The sequence below is a fragment of the Pogona vitticeps genome, chromosome 11 (genome assembly GCF_051106095.1).
Source record: "Pogona vitticeps strain Pit_001003342236 chromosome 11, PviZW2.1, whole genome shotgun sequence".
Taxonomy (NCBI): domain Eukaryota; kingdom Metazoa; phylum Chordata; class Lepidosauria; order Squamata; family Agamidae; genus Pogona; species Pogona vitticeps.
The window spans coordinates 25,952,206-25,970,283 of NC_135793.1; the positions used below are offsets into that span (position 1 = coordinate 25,952,206).

The following is an 18,078-nucleotide window of genomic DNA, read 5'->3' on the forward strand; positions in this document are numbered from 1 at the left end:
GCGCCGCCTCCCCCCCCGCCCCGCCCCGCCTGGGACCAAAGGCCCAGGTGAGCGGCCCGGAGCCCGGCCGGGGAAGGAGGCGGAGGCGCGGCCGCTCGCTCGCTCGCTCGCCCGCCGCCCTGCCTGCCTGCCTGCCTGCCTGCCTGCCTGCCTGCCTGCCGGTCACCTTCGGGCCGCCGCGCGCGAGGGAAGGGCGCCCAGATCGGGGAGGCGAGGGAAACGAGGAGGGGCCCCCGCCCACCCCACCTCGCGCCCCCGCCCCTCCGGGGAGTCCAGCGGACAAAGAGGCGGCCCGCCGGGCAAGTCCGAGGGCCCCACGCCAAGGCCGCTGGTGATGCCTACGCTTCAGCCCCTCTGCCAGGGGGAGGACTCGAAGGGTGGGGTGTGGGTGGGGGTCGGGGGGAGCTGCCCGAGGCAGGCAGGAACACAGCATCCCACCCAGCTTCGCCCACGGGAGGGCTCTTTCCATGTGGAACGTCGGTGGGGGAAACGGGGGAAGGGGGGCACCGGGCCAGTCAGCAGTGACCGGTCCAACCTGGGCAGAGGTTTCCGCTGCTCCGGACCACCAGGTGGGGCAAAAACAACCCCCCCCCCCGGGGGACCCTCCTCTGGAAAAACCCACGTGGGAATGATCTCGACAGCGCCACGCTGAGACTTGGCAGATTTCTTAAGTTCGGGTTATGCCTCCTGAGACAGACTCAACTCGGCTACTTCACAAGGCTGTTGCATTGCTCAGTTGGATGGCTGTCCAGTTGATCCCTGAATAGGGATCCAGTGAGCGAGTGGACTTCAGAAAGTCCTGTCCTGAACCGCTGGGCTCAGGACTTCCCTTCTCGAGGCTGTGGGTTCCTTCGCTGAGTCCACCCGTCTCACGTTTGGTCCTCCTCTTTCCCTGTCTATTGGGTCCTCTCTGGGCCCGTGGCCCCCTGTCTTGGGCAGCCTTCCAGAGGGGGCTAGGCCACCCTTCCCCTTCATCCCGGCCAAGGTAGCCATCCTGAAGACTCCTGGGAGTTGCGGTCCAATGAGACGGGCAGGGCTGTGCTTTGCCCACCTGTGGATTTGAATGCAGGACTTGAGTGACGCCTTTGGGACTGCAGAGAAGGGGAGGTGAGAAAAGGAAGCAGGGTGGGCTAGGAGGAAGCTGGCCAGGCTGGCCAGGGAAGGCTTGGCCATGGAGCCCGCCGATGGTTAGAACACACTGGCCGGCCCCCAGCGGTGGGCACCTGCCCTGCGGAGTGGCCCTCCTGCTCCACTTCACCATCTGCCCCCCCCCAGCCCTTGGAGGGTGCCCTGCTCTTGCAGGCCGCCCTGTCGTTCAGCCCCACAACGACGCACCGATCCTGCTCGCTTTTCCATAGCAACTGCCAGCAAGAGCTCATGGAGGAAGCATCTCCCAGTCCAGGTTTCCCATGGAAACGAGCTCTCCACGCGCGCACCCCTGACATCATGCCACCCCCTTGCTTATCCCTGGGTGAACTACAGGCACGCTGGGAGGAGGGACCTGAGAAGAGATGCCAGGAGGCCCTAAAAGAGCAGAGGCGGTGGAGCCCCAGGAGAGCCCGGCGGGAGCCGCCAGCCTCCTCCCTCCCATCCCGGTGGGTCCTGTGAAGGCTTTGCTTCAGAGTCTCAGCTGCCCTTGTGGCAAAAGAATGGTGTCACTCATGTGGAGAAGGACAGACATGGGTGGAGAGCGGGGCTGGGGGGTGCCCTTGGGCCACCCTCCTCGGCAACAGGCGGGCATCCCTGTCTGCCCCAGGAGGAAGAGGCAGGAGGGGTGCGAAGAGTGCCTTTCAGGGGTCTGGAAGAGGAAAAGCAGCAGACAGTGGCTCCAATGAACACAGGGTTATCCCAGCCCTCCAGCTCATTTTTTTTTTTTTTTTTTTTTGGCAGGGTGGTCGGTTGGAGCGAGTCAGGCTGCTTGCCCTTCGCTCTTCTTTTGGGTCAACAAGGAAGAAGGAAAAGCGCTGCTGCTCACCACACCCTGCTCCACTCCGTTGCTCCCATATGGCGAGATGGCTTGGCCTGGGCCAGACTTAGGGCTGGGCCAGGGAGGCGCTGTCGGGAATCCTTCACCTGTCCGTTGCCTCTCCCAGCTCCCATGGAAGCAGTCAAGCCAAGAGGGTCACAGGGAGCAGAAAGCACCCAGAGGGTGGTGGGATTCCCCCTGCCCTGAAGAGAGAGCCCGGGCCCCCACCAGGCACTGAGCAGGCCAGGCCTGGGGCTCACTTTCGTTGCCTCCGGGGTCCAAAGACAAAGGGCATTGAGCCAGACCTTAGCTCTCCTGGGGCTCACACTGGATACTGGAGCACTTTGCCCATGCTTAGCAACATTCACTTCCCACTTGGCTGAAAGAACAAAGAGAATCCAAAATGCATAAATTGCCCAAAATATGTAAGGCTGGCTTTGCAGTGGGAGGTGTTGTGTCTCTGTCAAGGCAGTCCTCCAGGCGTTACAGCTTTTCTGCAACTGCTGTGTGGGCTGGGGGGACAAGGCAAGGGGACTGCTTTGTTCCCAGGCTCCTTTCAAAATGTTGCGATGACCTTTGAAGCCTCAGGTGGCTTTGGAGCATCTCCTCTCAGACCTACCTGTCCGCTGCCTGGGATTTGAGGAGGGAGTTCTTTGTGTCCCATCTGTAGGAGAAGCTTGTTCAGTGGGGGAAGCAGTGAAGGTTCTGGTAGCCATATGGGCAGTGGGTTTGCCCCATGAAATCTGTGCTCTCCCCCCCACCCCCGCCATCTCCCAGCTGCCTTCTGTTAGCTGACCGAAACCTCCATTCCCACCTGCTCTGGGAGTTGATATTTTCATCTGAGGGAGCCTCTTATCTGAAATGCCTGCTTCTGCCTTACTGTCTTTTTATTATACAGTACTCGATTGCATTCTGCCTTAGTAAGTGGGTACTATTATTGTCTTATCTGTTGTAAGCTGCTCTGAGGGATGTATACACCTTGCACCCATTATAAATGAAACTAATAAATGAATCCCGAGGGAGGACATGTTCTGTGTTCCAGGGAGGAGAGGGATCAGCCGGTAGGAGCTCTGCATTTCTCCAGAGCTTGTTCTTCCAAAACTCATCCAGATTCTCCGGTTTCATGTCCCTCCCTTCCTCGCCTCCCCTTTCTGCTTAGAGGCCAGTGAAGGCAGGAAGAGGCAGAAAAGAAATTCCAAGGCATTTGGTCCCTATTCTTGCCAGTCTGACTACTGTCCTTCTCCATTGCTTTGTGTGAAGAAGCTGCCGTGGGCAAGCATAGTTAATGGGATGAGTCTAAAAGATCAACCTAGGCCACTCTGATGGCTGCACAGTATCCTCTCTGAAGCCTTTCCCCCACTTTGTTTTTCTTGGAGGTACTCCAGCAGTTGTGTGTGTGTTTTCTTTCACAGAAGGCCTTCTTTTTTCCTAAAATTCTATCTCCGTTATCATCATCATCTATGGATTATTAAGCCCAGATGCTTCAAGGATTCCCCACGGTGCCTCCTTGACAGGGTCTGGACTCCATAATCCATAGGCTCCATTCAGGCTCTGCAGTTCTAAGATACAGTAATTATTTATGGAGAAAAGAAGGCCTTCTTCTGCAAGGAAACACCTGCGCGGCTGCTGAAAGAAGTAAACAAAGCAAGGCAGGTGGCTCGAAGGAGTGAGCCAGGTCACAGCAAGAGAAACAGGGGGTGCCCATTGATACACCTCCCTAGGAGGAATTGTTTTATCATCTCAAATCTGGAAAATTGTTTTGAACATTAATCAACCTTCTTTGGATGGACACCACCATTCCTTTCGCCCCGTTAATGAAGTAGTTGCAATTAGATTCATTCTGACAAGCTCTCATCCAGCTAAGAAGGAAGCCAGAGGGGATGAGGATGGGGATGCAATGGAGGGTGCAAAGAGGACCTCCCTGAATCTTGGGGGTCCAGCAAAAGAGAAAGATGACATCACCAGCAGCCAATCCAAGGCTTCTGAGTCTATCCAGGGTTGCCACGGCAACAGATGGTCCCTCCAAGTTCTGTCCTGCTGGATCAGTTCATCCGGAAAGGGGTCCAACAAGCAAGGGGGGAGCAGCTCCACCAAACCTACAGCCTGGCCAGGGGCAGGAGCTGCAGCTACCCAAACCCACCCACCACGGGAGGGCTGGGCGCTTCAAGAGGGCAGGCCTGGCAGAAAGGCCAAGCCTTCCCAGGGGAGAGGGAGCATCTGCTGGGGCTCTCGTTCCAGAGGCATCCCTGCAAGGCTGAAGGGTAGCCGCAATGAGATGGCCAAGGGAGTTCCCGCCATTGCCAGCTCTGGACTAGACAGCATTTGGCTTTCCATTTATGTTGCCATTACCTTAACTTGTGCTTGTAGCTCTGCCTTTAAAAGCAGCTCCTTTCACAGAGGTGGGGAGGGAAAGATCCACATCTTGAAAAGGCCCAGGAGCTGGTTTCTGGCTTTCTTAAAGGTACCGGATTCCTTAAAGCTGCACAAATGGGAGTGGGCGTGTGCACCCTCCCATCAGTTACTTTCCCCAGATGGGCAGACCGTGTCCCTTTGGGTGCAGCTGCCCGAAGCCTAGCCGGGCTGCAGGGCAAGTGGGGAGCTTTGTGGGGTGTGGGAATCATTTTGCAACAGACGTTGGTCACCAAAGGGGTATCCTATCCGCTGTGCCTCAAAGGGCCACTGAAGAGGAATCCAGTTTTAAACCTGTTGGGGTCCTCAAGTCCTTCTGCAATGAGCTTGCCGGTTTCCTTCCTTCTTCTGCTGAAATTCCCCAGGCTCCCTTGTTGGATGCTGCGGGGGGGGGGGGGCTCCAGCCTTCTGCTGGGGGGGGGTGAGACATTGATTCTGCTGCTCTGACAGCCTGGCTTGGCCCAGGCACGTGGCCAGCAGCCATGGATCTCTGTGAGCAAAACATTCCTCTGTCCTCTCACCAGCTGCACCCGAGATTACTCTTCAACCCCTCTTTGTTGGGGGGGGGGGAAGAAAGATTAAACAAACACACCCCTGCCCCGTCCTGTGAAGAGGTATTATTGGCAACTATGTAAAGTTCCTTGCCATTAGAAGCTGCAGGCCAGGCGCTGTATCTGGCAGGGCCACGCGATGGCACTGGAGCTCTGAGAGGTCCTGATGTCTCCGGCTACTCCTCTCCCCCCTCCTTTCCCTTTGTAAAGACAGCAAATGCCACTCGTCATGCGGCAGATCGGGGGCAACAAGGGGGTGGCTTCACGCCATCCTGGGGGTTGGGTCTGCATGGTTTTGTTCAGGCAGCCACCCACCCAGCCACCCAAGATACCCTGCCTGGTAGGGACAGCTGCAAAGATGGGGGGGCGCAACAGGAGGAAGCCCAGAGAAGGAGCTGCAGGTACAAAGCCATGAACAATCGCTAGACCTTTTCGGGTGGCCATGCGTCTGTGGGGCCAGGTCTTCCCTGGGTATGCCTGAAGGTTTTCAAAGGGCCCTGGGGGATCAACATGAAGCCCTCTCTCTTCCCTTCCTCCCTCTCTCTGACACACACACACACACACAGAGAGAGAGAGAGAGAGAAAGAGAGAGAGTGTTCTTCCTAGATTCCAGGCCAGGTCTGGGGCTCCTATCCAGCAGACCCCACTGCCCTGCTGTCGCAAGCACCACGGAGTCCTTTCTTTGACTGGTCCCTTCACTCCCCCTTCACAGTAACAAAAAAGTTGCTCCCACACAGCTTAGGAAAGTGACTTTCTGTACTACAACACCCAGAATGTTATCTAAGGGATTCTGGGAGTCGTGGTCCAAAAAAATAAAAAAAACCACTTCCCTTCGCTCTGGGCTGGGGCAGGTAAGATTGTCAGCTCGGTTCCTGCCTTCCGATGAGGCATGGCTTGCTTACAAGAGCTGTGCGGAGTTGCAAAATCAAATGGCTAAGTCTAAAGGGTGCTGCTTGTGTACAGTCTTCTGATCCTCTTTGTATGCGACTCTCTTGGCCTATTGCTCACCCGTGTCTACCTCTGTTACGTGTATGTGCCACTTCTCTGCAACAGTAAATTATCAACAATGACACAACGGCTGCACTGCTTTTGTTATTAGTGTGTCATTACTGTTAACTTCCACAAACTTCTGACTGGCTTCTTCTTCCTCTGGGTGTTGTGTGTTTGACAGGCCTGCCTCGTTCTAAAATTTTCTGTGAAACGTGGCCAGTATTTACCCCGTATTTTCCAACCCTGTGTGTACTTTTTATGTAACCTTCAGGGCCAAGCCAGTTTACCCCTGTCTTCTCCCCACCCACCCACCCACACAACTTTGGCACCATAGCTTCTTCATGGCAGCACAGGATTGAAGGGGAAGGAGGGAGGGGTGGCTTGCAGGCATTTATTTACCTTTTAACCCCCAGTTCCCTGGCCGGCTTGGCCCTAGAGATGGGATGGGCTACAGGGACCAAGCAGTGAGATAACCGAAGGAAGGAGAGTTTGCAGAAATAAATGGTGTGTGTGTGTGTGTGTGTGTGTGTGTGTGAAATAATGTTTAGTTTGTCTACTCTTGCCTCTTTTGCCCCATCCTTCCACTGAAACAACAGCTGTTCAGACAGCTCACAATATTGCTAACACAAATTTAGCAATAAACACGTAAAAAAAAACCATTGCTAGACCTGAAGGATAAAGTCATTAAAATCAATGAACATCAAAATAAGCCCATGTGGACACTCCCCCCCCCCCCCGTTGCCATGATGCCCATTTGAGACAACAGTCATCAGAATCTGTCCTCAGGAAGCTTCCCAAGGAAGGAGGAAACATTGGGAAGCCCCCCCCCGCCCCCTCTGCTTTGTCAGCGGGGGTAGCGGGGGCAGCTTGCCCCATTGCTGGAGTCCACAGGCACTGCCAGAGGGGTCGAAAGGTGTCCCAGGTGGAAGATGGACCCTCCCCCCCCCCAGCAGTGCTCTGGCTTTCTGCCTTCCCTGCAGACCTCCACACTGCTCTACAGCTGCCTGGAGGCTGATCCTGCTCCCTGGGAAAGGGGAACATCCTTCAACCGGCGTGGCTTGGGGAAGGGTCCCGCCAGCCGCCTTCCACCTCCCCAGCGCGGGGGCCCACCCAGAGGGGAGGAATTTCCTCTGCCTTCCCCAGACAGCGTGGGAGCCTGACGCTCTTCCGATGTGAAACTCCCCAGCCAGGCTTCCTGCTTCTGGCAGGCCCCGAGAGAGGGGAGAAACTGGGCGGTGGCGGGCGACGGGTAAGGAGTGGCCGGGCTGCCGCGGCCGCTGCGCCAGACCCTTGGGCCGGTGCCCTTTCTCCAGAGGCAGCCAAGCGAGTCTCCCTCCAAAAGAGGCGCCCCCGCACCTTGCCATGGCCACGGGGCTTCTTGTTGCGCTCCAGAAGGACCAGGCGGACCTCCCCGCCCCGGTCGACGCTGCGGAGCATCTCTGCCCGCGGGTGGGACTCCCCGTCCAGGATCCAGGAGACCAAAGACCCAGCAGGCTGGACCCCTCTGAGCCGCTCCCCAGGTGGGTCAAGGCGGGGCCCCTCAGCGGGAGGTGGCCCGAGAGGAGGGGAGGAGGTCTTAGAAGCCGGGGACGCCGCGCCTTCGGTCTCCTCGCCTGGCCTCTTTCCTTCCCCGGCCCCATTTCCAAAGGGGCTCGTCTTGGCACCGGGTCCCGCCCTCGCTCGCTCGCTCGCTCTCCTCCAGCCAGCCACAGCAGCGAAGGCCCGCTTCTGAGGATGCCTGTATTGGTTGCCTCGGGGGAACCCTTCGGCCTCTGGCCAGAGGGGGGGGGGCGGCGGCGGCGGCGGCGGCGGCGGCCTCCCAATGAACGGGTTGTCCTGAGTCTGGCGAGCTTCCCATCCCACCCCGGAGGCTCAGCCGAGAGGCTTCCTCGATGTGTATATGCGCGGGGACCGGGTGGGAGTGGGTGGGAAAGCTGATGCCTTTTTATAGACACTCCTCTGGAAACAGAAGCTGGGACCCCCAACTACCCCCCCCCCCACAGGCCAGTGGAGGGAGCTGTGAAGAATGGCCTCTGCACCAGGGCATGCCCTGTAGGGCGATGTGTATTTTTATTCACCATAAATTAATCTGGAGAAATGGAGCAGGTGGGTTAGGCTCGGGCGGTTTAGGCTTGGTGGCTGTAGAAAGCTTGTCTTCCCCCCCCCCCCCGCCGCCTGCCTGCCCGCCCGCTCGTGCCATGCCCCTCACCATGTACTGCCTTTCCACCCCCAGGCAGAAGCCTCCTGGCGCCCCCGTTGGACTCTCCTTTCTGGAGAGGAGCAATTCTGAGGAAATACCCTCCTACCTCTCTGACAACACCACGGTCACCTCGGCAGATGAGGAGAAAGTGCTCCTGCTGAACAGGAACACGGAGCTCCGTCAGAGGAACAAGGAGGTGGGTGGAGAGTCTGGGCAGAGGAAGCGAAAAGGGGCCCCAGCCCCGGGCCCCCCCAGGAATGGATCCAGCTGTGACCCAGCTGTGGAGTAACGGAGAGTATCTTGGCAGGGGTGGGACTGAGCTGAACAGGAGAAAGGGCTGGATCCAACTAAGGCAAGACCCCCCCCCCCAGGAGAGGAGTGGGAGAAGTGCAGCAAACAGCCCCTGGGGCCTCCCAGACCCCCTCTTCCCCCTCCTCCTCCTCCTCCTCTTCCTCTGAGCAGAAAGTGGGGGTCCCCAAACTCTATTCCACCCCAGCCCCTCCTTGCCACCAGCCCACGGCGCCCACCAGCCTCTCCTCTCCTTCTGCCCCTTGCAGCTGCTGGAGCTCAGCCGAGTCTGGCATGCCACCTACCACTCCACCCGCGCGGGGCTGGAGCGCCAAGTGGCCGCCCTGCACGAGGACGTGGCCGCCCTCCGCGCACAAGCCTGCAAACTCTCTGCCCAGCTGGACCACGAGCAGGTGAAAGAGTGACACGCAGCCCTCCAGCCCCCACCCCCACCCCCCTGCCCTTCTCTGCAAGCCCAGGGCAGTGCCAACATTGCGGGGGCCACTGTTTGCAAGGGGTGCAGTGGGGCAGGGCAGATGGCTGACTCCAGAGGTGGGCAGAGGGGTGGGGGAGGGAGGCACCCCAGCAAGGAAAAAGTGGACAAGGCAGCTGGGAGCCACGCAGGCATCAGGTTGGCGAAGAGGGAGCTTGGCAGCCTTGGTGCATGGTGTCTCTGTGTGTGTGGGGGGGGTGGTGGAAATCTTGGAAGCCAGCCCCTCTGGAGTCGCCAGCCCCTCTGGCCGTCTCCTTTCCGCCACTCCACGGCCTCCCTTCATCTCACCACTGCAGAGCCGGAGAGAGTATTACGAAAACACCCTCTTCCAGGAGCTGAAACACAGCCAGGTCATGCAGGAGTATGTGAGGCAGCTGGAAGGGCAGCAGCTTTGCAGCCAGAGGCCCCCACCTCCGGTGAGTGACCCCCTTTCCCTCGGGGTGGGGTGGGGGTGGGAGTGGGTGGGGTTTCCATCCTTGCCGTGGAAAGTCAGCAGGGAGGAGAGACTTGGTGGCCTCCGGAAAGTTCTTCTGAAAGAGCCTGAGCCGGCAAGAAGGGAGGGGAAGGGCCCTCTCTTCTCCATCCTGCGAGGCGTTCCCCCATCCTGTCGGGGGGGGGGGGCTCCTCTTATTTTTTTGGTGGGAGTGGAGACAGAGAGTGCACATCTCTGCCCTTCTGTCACTTCCTCCACCCAGAACAAAGCCCCCTCGGGCCAGAGTTAGACCACTCAGAGGTTAAAAGGGGACCAAGGGGCCAGGGGGCTTGTTCTCAATCCTGAAAGCTTTCAGTCCCTTTCTTAGGAATCCGGAGCAGGTGACCTTCTGCCTTGGGAGGAACCAGCGGCTCCCCCGCAGTGCCTGCCTCACAGGAGGTGGTTAAAGGGGAAAGGAATGAAGCCGCAAAGCCCAGCACCTCTAACCGTCCCTGGCAGCGAAAACACCGGAGGCAGAGAGCGCCTGCCCTGCACCCAGCACAGCATAAGCACCCACTCTGATGGACGGGACGAGGTCTCAGCTCTCAAAGACCAGCTCGAGGCTTTGAAGTACCAGGTAAGGAAGGAAGAGGCTCCCAGAAGAGGCAGCGGCAGCAAAAGATGGGGAGCCCCCCCCAAAGGCAAGGCAGGAGGCAAGGAGGGGTCCCCACATAGTATGGAGAGCTCCTCCAGGCCTCCCGTCCCTTCCTTCCCCTTGTGTTCAAGCCGAGGGGGCTAGAAGACCCCCCCCCCATGGTGGGCATTCAAGGTTTCCTGCCCCAGAACCTGGGAGGTTGCATCTAGCTACGGGACCTGGTGGACCTGCTTAATGAATCTGTCTCCACCTCATCCCAGTTTTTAAAAAATCTCTGGAGTCCGAGCTCTTGCAAACCACACCTAGTTCATGGCACACCGTGTGATGACAACCTCCTGTGGAGCTGTTTCCTTGGAAAACCTCGATTGCCACGGCAGGAGGAGGGCAGCTGGACCAAGCAATTACACCCGAGACCCACTGCAGCCGCCCCAGAAGCTCTGCTGTGCTTCTGCCAGGGGCGCCGTGGCCTCACCCAGTTCCATGAGGTCAAATCAGTCCAGTGCTGCCAGAAGCAGGAGGGAGCGAGAGAATCCTTGAGGGTGGGGGTGGAGGACTGTACAAATGAGCTGGAGGTCAGGGAAAAGCTTTCCTGGCCCGGCCTGGCCCACCCTGGGAGCAGAAAGGAGCCCTGCAGGCAGCAACACAGCTGGCTATGCTTTTTGCAGACAGAAATCTACAAAGCCAAATACAGGATGGAGCAGGAGGATCGGTTGCGGGTCAAAGCGGAGAACCTCCAGCTGCAGAAGGAGGAGGAGGAGCTGAGGCAGTGGATGGCTTTGCTCGAGGAACAGGTGGGCTCCCTTCTCCCCCATGCCCTGGAGCCAGCCCTTGCAGACGCGGCTTCTGCCCCCCCCCGGGCACCCATTGCAAGCAGAGGTCTGAACACAAACCTCCTGTGCTAGATACGGCAAAGGTGCCCCCAGCCTCCTGAGCTCTCCCCCCCCCCCGCTCCCTCGGCCAGAGAGGCCACCCCAACCCTCCCCTGCCAACTGCCCATCTGAGACAAGGCATGGAGGGAGCAGCAGCAGCAGCGGCAGCGGAGGCACCTGGTCCCTTGCACCAGTGCGGCCCCCTTGCTGCTGGGGCAGCCACAGGCAGGGTGCCCTCCCCTGCCCTTGGGGTGCCCCCTCTTCCTCAGCACTCCTGCCCTACTGCTTTTCTTCTTTGCCCTTCGTACAGCTCCGGATCTTTGAGGACGACTTCCGGAAGGAGCGCTCGGACAAGCAAGTGCTGCAACGCCTCCTCAAGAGGAACGCCGGCGCCCAGGGGCCTGTCCTTCCGCCGAGGAGCAGAACCCCAGGGGGGCTTGCAGGACTCACCCCCCCACCAGCCAGGGAGAGCCGCGGCAAGAATGGCATTGTGTGCCCCCATTGCAACTGACGCCCAGACGCTTTGAGGGACAAGCCCTTGTGCTTCTGCAGGGACGGCTAATGTCCAGAGCTTGAGGTGTGCAGAGCGGAGCCTCCCGGACCAGAAGAAGCCAGCCCATCATCACCTAATTTTTTGGGGAGGGGTGTTCCTCCCTCTGCACAAGAGAGGCCTATCTGGAGCAGAGCTTCCGTAACGAGCAACACGGGTGTCCTACTTGCAAGAACAAGGCTTCGCAGCCAGCACAACACGGCTTCTGTCCTGAAAGACCCAGATCAGTTCTCCCCCCACCCCACCCCCCGGCCAACTCAACCGCTGTCTGCAGAGTTCCTATGCAACCGTGGTTGAGTGCAGAGGCCCCTTTCGGCACCTCCCTTCACACGCCCCCCAATGTCCCAAGCCATACCAAAATCTGACCCTTAGCACCAAGAGCTAGGATAGCCACACTGGACAGGGAAGGGCGGGGAGGTGGGTTCTTGTAACTCCTTGCCTCACTTCACCAAAAAAAGGAACAGAAAACATTCCAAGCTGAGGTGGTATCACAGCTCAGCTACAAGGACTCTCTTGAGGGTTGGCACCACCTGTCCCAAGGAAGCACACTCTCCACAATTATAATTACTAAGGCCCTCAAAGGCAGGCTTGACATCTTATGGTCTAGAAGAAGGGGGCTCTGGATACCCTAGCCCTACCATTCCTCTGCAACCATCAGGTCATGACGAAAGGATGCGGCCACCGGGAAGCCCCAGAAGGCTTGATTCAGCCTGAAGCTTGCCCACCCTGATGACCAACCATTGATTGGGGATAGTTATACTTTGCTTTTTTTTATTCTTCTGAACAGAAGGGTAGTATAATTTATTCTTGTACTGTATAAAGGTGGGCAGCTAGGAGGTCGAAGTGGGTGCTGGAACAGGCCTGTCACATACTCAAGTCACATGCATTCCCACCAGAAGGGCGTTCTTGAGCCCCATCCCAGCCTCACAAAAGGGCAGTTCGGAACCGGACGAAGACTAGCAAGAGGTCCCCGTCTCCCGGGGGGGGGGGGGGACAGTCCCTTCCACAGCTGAGGGTGCAAAGCAACCTGCTTCTGACACACACACACACTTCAAAGGATGCAGAGAAGGCTACCCTTCATAGACACACACACACACCCCGATTCTCATAAAGGGCAGGACATGGGGTGGGGGAGCACACAGAGACATATTCCTCCAGAGCTCTAGAAACTCAAGTCCCTGGTAACAAAATTTATTGTCATGATTGAAGACCAGCAGAAATTTTTATAAATGTACTCTAGCAACCTGTTGATAAAATAGTAAATATTTCATCTTTGTAGTAGATCATAATCTAGAAGAGAGCAGGACATGGGGAAAGGCTCTTCTGTCTGTGACCATTGGCCCAAGGACAAATCCTGGTCCCTCGCAGGGAGACCCTCCCCAGCATAGCAGGGAGCCGTTCCGGGAGGGCCACAGTGTTTCTCAGCGTCACCTGCCGGACCCGTGTCCGGCAAGAGGAGGAAAAGAGACAGTGGTGGTGGTGGTGGAAAATAGCACACTCATTGTTGAAGCCCACAAAACAGACACCCACCATGTCAGAGGGTCTCCTAGGAAAAAGAAAAAAACAGTCCCAGCAGGGTCTGAGCGGTGGTGGGCTCAGCGCACAAGCAGGCTGTGTTTGGGGCCGTCCACCCTCTCCAGCTTCTCAAAATGCTTGCGGGCGTTTCGGATGTTGATCAGGGTTGCAGCAGAAGCTGAAAGAGAGAGCGAGGCGTGGAAGGTCAGAGTCGTGTCGTCAGGTGGCAGAACGTGGGGGGGGGGGCGCTCTTTGCCAGGCACAGACAGGGCTTAGGTTGCACAGCAGCAGAACTAGCATACTGAAGTTCCAAGTTTTAACCAGCACCTGTTAGCTAACTGTGCATTGTCAGTATTGTGTATGTCGCTCTGCATCCCCGCTACGGAGGGCGGGGGGGGGGGAGAAGAACACACTTACGTATGGAAGGATCGGACATGACGACCATCACGTAAGTGTTTGACGTGAAGATGTCAATGAAGGCGGCGAAATTGGAATTCCTGACCTCCATGCTCTGGAAAGAAGCTGCCAACTTACTGGAACGGGGATGGGGGGAGGAGAGGAAGAACACCGACTAACTTGCAGTTCACAGGCAGCCTTTCCCCCTCCCCCTCTGCCTCAAGTCCACTCTGCCCCCGCCCCTGGGTTCAAGCCTTGATTCTGTTTTCCCAGTTCACCCCAGGGAGATGCATCCCTGCTGGGATTCTTACACAAGGAAGGCCAGCACCTTCATTCAGACCAGTCCTGTGGCCCTTGTTCTGCCATGGCCATCAAGGTGAAGAAGCCCAGTGTAGACTGGAGACATTGACACACGGTGGGTCGCCTTAAAAAGAAAGCCCAGCCCACCTCTCCATGGGTACAGGAAGGAATTTCATACGGCTGCTGAATTTGCAAGCGGACTAGGACAGGGGTTGTGCAAGAATGGAGACCGGGAGGCATCTCCCCTATCCACACCCAACTCCTCACATAGCTCTTACCCCCAAGGCTGACTCCCCAACCTGGTGCTCTGTGGCTGTCTTGGATTACAACTCCCATCACCCCTAGCTGGCAAGGCCACTGGATGAGGGACACTTCCCAAGTCAAGCCAAGCCTGGGGCAAAGGAACTTGGGACTCAAAGCTAACGAACAAGAACAAGCTCCTCCCCAGCACAACCCCCACCCCGATTCCTACTCATGCACCTTCTGCTGGTCCAGGTCAGAAGAAGATGGTCCTCAGAGACACTCTTACCTGCAGCTCAGCTTGAACTGTTTGATGATGTTGCTGATCTTCTCAAACCGATGGATGTCACGCTGCTCTTTACACTGATAGTGGGAAATGACCTGTGAGAAGAAGCAAGGCTGCTAATAAAAGGAGGGCTGGCCTTGGTTCCAGGACCAAGGAGGGCCAAAAAAGCCAACCCTTGGAGGGGGAGCTGGAGAAAGTGGGAAGGTTCAAGGAGTGCTTGTGGATCTTACGGCACAAGAAGGGAATCCTCCACTCCCACCTGGGGAGAAGGGAAGAACCCACCTGGTCTCAGCCCAGCCAAGTCAAGGAGCAGCAAATCTCTGGGAAGGACCCCTTACCCACCGCTGTTTGCACCCAGGGCAGCGCTGCACCCTCAGCCAGACCCAGGTCTTATGGCTGCAGCCTCAGAGGAAACTATGGCTCAAGCACTGGCCCTGATCCGGCTCAGGCCCTTGTCTGTCCCTATTTGCCAAATGGGAGCAACACCCGAAATGGGAGCAACCCTCGGGTTCTCTTTCTGGCTCTCACCAAAAAAGTGGCTCTTTCAAACAGAAGAACCTCATCAGCTTCAATGATCTGAGCAAAATTCCTGAGGTTCATCTCCAGTTGCTGGACGTTGGGAATCAGCTGATAGACGATACTGGACCAAGCCTGCCCAAAGAGAAAACCCCAAAGCAGCTCAGCATTTGCCCCCCCCCCCCCACTCAAGGTTTGCCCAAGTATGGCAAAAGCCACAAATCCCAAAAACATCACCTGGCCCCTCCTCCTGCCCCGGAACCGCGACAACATCCAAATGGAGGCATCAAATCCTTATTCCTAACTTTATTCCACTGTAATACCAGGTTTCCCTTTGACTGAGAGGAAGAGGCCCAAGATCGCCCAGTAGGGTTCCAGCTTGAGTAGGGATTTGACCCCTAACTGCTAAACCACACGGGCTCTCCGCTGCCAGGAAGGAGCCGCCACCCAGCTGGCTGCCAGGGATGGGAGACGGTATGCAAACCTTGTAGAGAGTTTCATCCCAGATGGATGTTCTGAAGCAGGCACACTCCAGCGGACGGGAGAGGCGCTTCAAGTCCTCTTCCCGCTCTTTGAAAATCTACAAAGGAAACAAAGTGACACCTTTCAGGGTGGAGACCCCTTTGTCAAAAACCAGAATATCGATAAGGATGGGAGATTTTTGCTGCGGAGGGCAGGGAAATGCGTGCCATGGTCCGAGGACCCCTCCTAGCTAGGCAAGCAGGAGGGGATGCAGGCCAGCCCTGTACCTGGCCAGGAGGAGGAAGAGGGGAGGCACCCCCTTGAGGAACCAGGAGAACACTGGCCAGGAAGTGGGTTATGTTTTGCCCTACAGACAATCCTACAAATCCCCAAAATCATCACGGCCTCTCTCCAAAGCACTCGGGGTTCTACAGCTGAGAAATTTACACAAGAGAACAACCCAGATCTTTGAGCCCCGAGCAACTCCTCACCAGATCGCGCTGGTCCTCCTGGACCAGGTCCATCTTGTGTACAAGGCAGAAGATCTTGGCATCGGGGGAGTTCTGGAGGATGGCCTCCAGGCACGACTGATAGTAGTGCATGTCCTTCTCCAGCTCCCGGCTCTCCACGTCAAAGACGTAGATCAGCACCTCCACATTGCGGAAAATGTTATCACGCTGGCTGGTGAAGTAGTTCTCCATGAAGGTGTCCTGTCTGGGAAGGAGGAAGAGAGTGTCGTTCGAGAAATTCCCCTGCGAGACTGCCACTCCTCCAGAACCCTAACTGCTAAACCCCGGCTTGTGGTCTTGAAGCTGCAGTTTGCATTGCCCTCAAATGGACGCCAGGTGGAGACAAGTGAAGGCTGTACCTCTGCTCTTATCTAGGAGTGGGGAACCTTATGTGTTGGGGCCGAATCCCCTTTTGCACAGGTTCTTCCTGAGGCTTTGTTATTGAGGGCAGGTGCTTTAAACAAAAATGCACCAGCATTTCTGGCTTCACTCTTTCACCTTTGGCTCTGCCCATCCCTTCGGCTGAAAGAGATTCTCTGGTGCTTGCCATCCCTGGTCCACTGGGAAGAGTCACTTTTGATGTCACTCACTGTGTTCCTCCCTCTTGAACATTTGAAAGAAAGCACTTCCACAATACCTACCCGCCACAATCCCACAAATTTAACACCAAGTTGCCCAGAAACCGAACATGGGAATGTTCCACGTCAACTGGAAAACAAGAAGACAGGAGAAATCTGGTCACTACTTTGCAAATCCTTGCAAAGAAGATTAGCCTCCCTAGAATGGGGAAGAGTCCGGCATCCCTTTCAGAGAGCTGCAGAACGGCACAATTGGCCAGGCTTTTAATACCTTGATGGAAAGAGGATGGAATCTGCAGACCTTGCTGTCCTGCACCCATTGTTTCAAGAGGCACCCACCAGAAACAAAACCTTATCCAGCCAGAAAACTCTGTTCCCTGTCCAGTTCTTCCAGTCCCCAAAATATTCTGGGGCTCTAGGAAGAATGGTCAACCCTTGCCACTTTTCCAGAGTCCATGAAAATCTCCAGAAAGCAGACAGAGGAATGCCCAACAGCATGGATCTCTTCTGTTTGCTGTGGCTGGGGTTAAGTTATCTTCACAAAGGAAGCGAAACAAGGACAGAAAATGTGCAGCCCACCAGAAAGCAGCCGTGAGTTGCACAGCCCTTTGGAAAAGTCGTTAGAATGAAATCTCATAATCCGGTCTCCACATGAGACCAAACCTACACTCAGAAACATCTTCTGTTTATCAGACAAACTCCATTAGAGTAGGAAAAAAGAAACAACCCAACTGGACCCAGTGCAAGCAAGAGGGGGCTAAGTAGAGGATCCCCCATAAGGAGACACTCCCACCTGCTTGCAGAGGGAAAAATGACTTCACACACTTGTCATCTTATCCCAACCAATCCAGCTTTCTCTCTGAACTTCAGGAAGGACTCTGGAAGTTAACTTAAATTAGACAGGGTGGGAGGTAAATAAAATGGCCTGACCCTTTCAAACGGACAGTTGAAGGACCCGAAGGTAGATACCAGCTGTGATTCTTACTTGTCGCTCCAAGGCGCCGTGTGTCTCGTGCAATATAGTTTGCAAAAATAATGGATCTCATGCTGGTCTTGCCAGACCCGCTTTTCCCCATCAAGAGCACCTGGTTAGCAGGGGAAAAAGAACACAAGCTGATGAATCAGAGTGGGATATTTCTCAGCAGTGCAGGTCTGCGTTTTTGAACGACTGCACCCAGACTACAACGATGATGATTAGGCAACAGAGATATCAAAGGGCCTGGAAGACCAGAAAAGGTGTGTCTGAAGGAGAGGGCCACAGTCCACAAAAGCCTAGGGTAGGAAGGCTCTGTTCAAATGCCACACAACTGCTTGCCATTTCTGTGGTAGCAGACGACAGATGCATACGGCCACCTGCCTGAAAGATTTTGCAATAGTCTAGAAAAGAAAAGGAACTTAGCTGGCAGCAGCCATTGAAAGCCCCCACAAAATGAAACCTTCCCCCAGATTATCCAAAGGTGAGGCAGAGGGCCCGGCCCTGCTTCTTACCTTTTTCTTCATGGCTGTGTTCGGCATCCCAATCCTGCAGAAAGAACGAAAGAGAGAGGGAGAGCAAGACACAACAGGCCAGCTATCAGTCACAAGACTTTGCCTCTTTCCACCCACAGTGGTTTGGCAGCCAAGGCGCCCTTCCTCTCTGCCAGCGGAGGACAGCCCAGCCCTTCCCCTCCCACACCAGGCAACACAGCATAGGAAAGGGAAGTCCTTCTCAGCAGTCCCCTTACGAAAGACCTGCCACCGCATCCCATGATGGACTGAATGGCCCCTGTTTGTGCCACAGAGATTTCTTGAAGGCACAGGGCCTTTTCCCATTATACATGCATTTGTCCACTCCGAGTACAGAGCCACAAAGCAGTCATACTTTTTTAGCCTGCCTTCCCACAGCTTCAATGC

At 56.3% G+C, this 18,078-nt stretch overlaps 2 protein-coding genes across 3 annotated transcripts; one reads left to right on the forward strand and one right to left on the reverse strand.

Moving 5' to 3' along the window:
• The first annotated feature begins 7,050 nt into the window (after positions 1-7,050).
• On the forward strand, positions 7,051-12,651 carry LOC110080171 (uncharacterized). Of its 2 annotated transcripts, XM_020795853.3 has the most exons (7): positions 7,053-7,436; positions 8,150-8,312; positions 8,674-8,817; positions 9,194-9,313; positions 9,698-9,946; positions 10,630-10,755; positions 11,144-12,651. In XM_020795853.3, exons 1-7 carry the CDS (start codon positions 7,279-7,281, stop codon positions 11,342-11,344), a joined length of 1,161 nt encoding a protein of 386 aa, XP_020651512.3. In that variant the 5' UTR covers positions 7,053-7,278; the 3' UTR covers positions 11,345-12,651. The 2 variants fall into 2 exon arrangements, with proteins under 2 accessions (XP_020651513.3, XP_020651512.3); XM_020795854.3 differs by lacking the exon at positions 8,674-8,817 and having other exon boundaries at positions 7,051-7,436.
• On the reverse strand, positions 12,554-17,707 carry LOC110080174 (ras-related GTP-binding protein A). The gene is made up of 9 exons (XM_072981326.2): positions 17,674-17,707; positions 17,171-17,270; positions 16,249-16,315; positions 15,590-15,812; positions 15,121-15,216; positions 14,649-14,771; positions 14,124-14,215; positions 13,316-13,431; positions 12,554-13,076 (listed from the first exon to the last, which is right to left on the reverse strand). Exons 1-9 carry the CDS (start codon positions 17,698-17,700, stop codon positions 12,979-12,981), a joined length of 942 nt encoding a protein of 313 aa, XP_072837427.2. The 5' UTR covers positions 17,701-17,707; the 3' UTR covers positions 12,554-12,978.
• Positions 17,708-18,078: the final 371 nt, after the last annotated feature.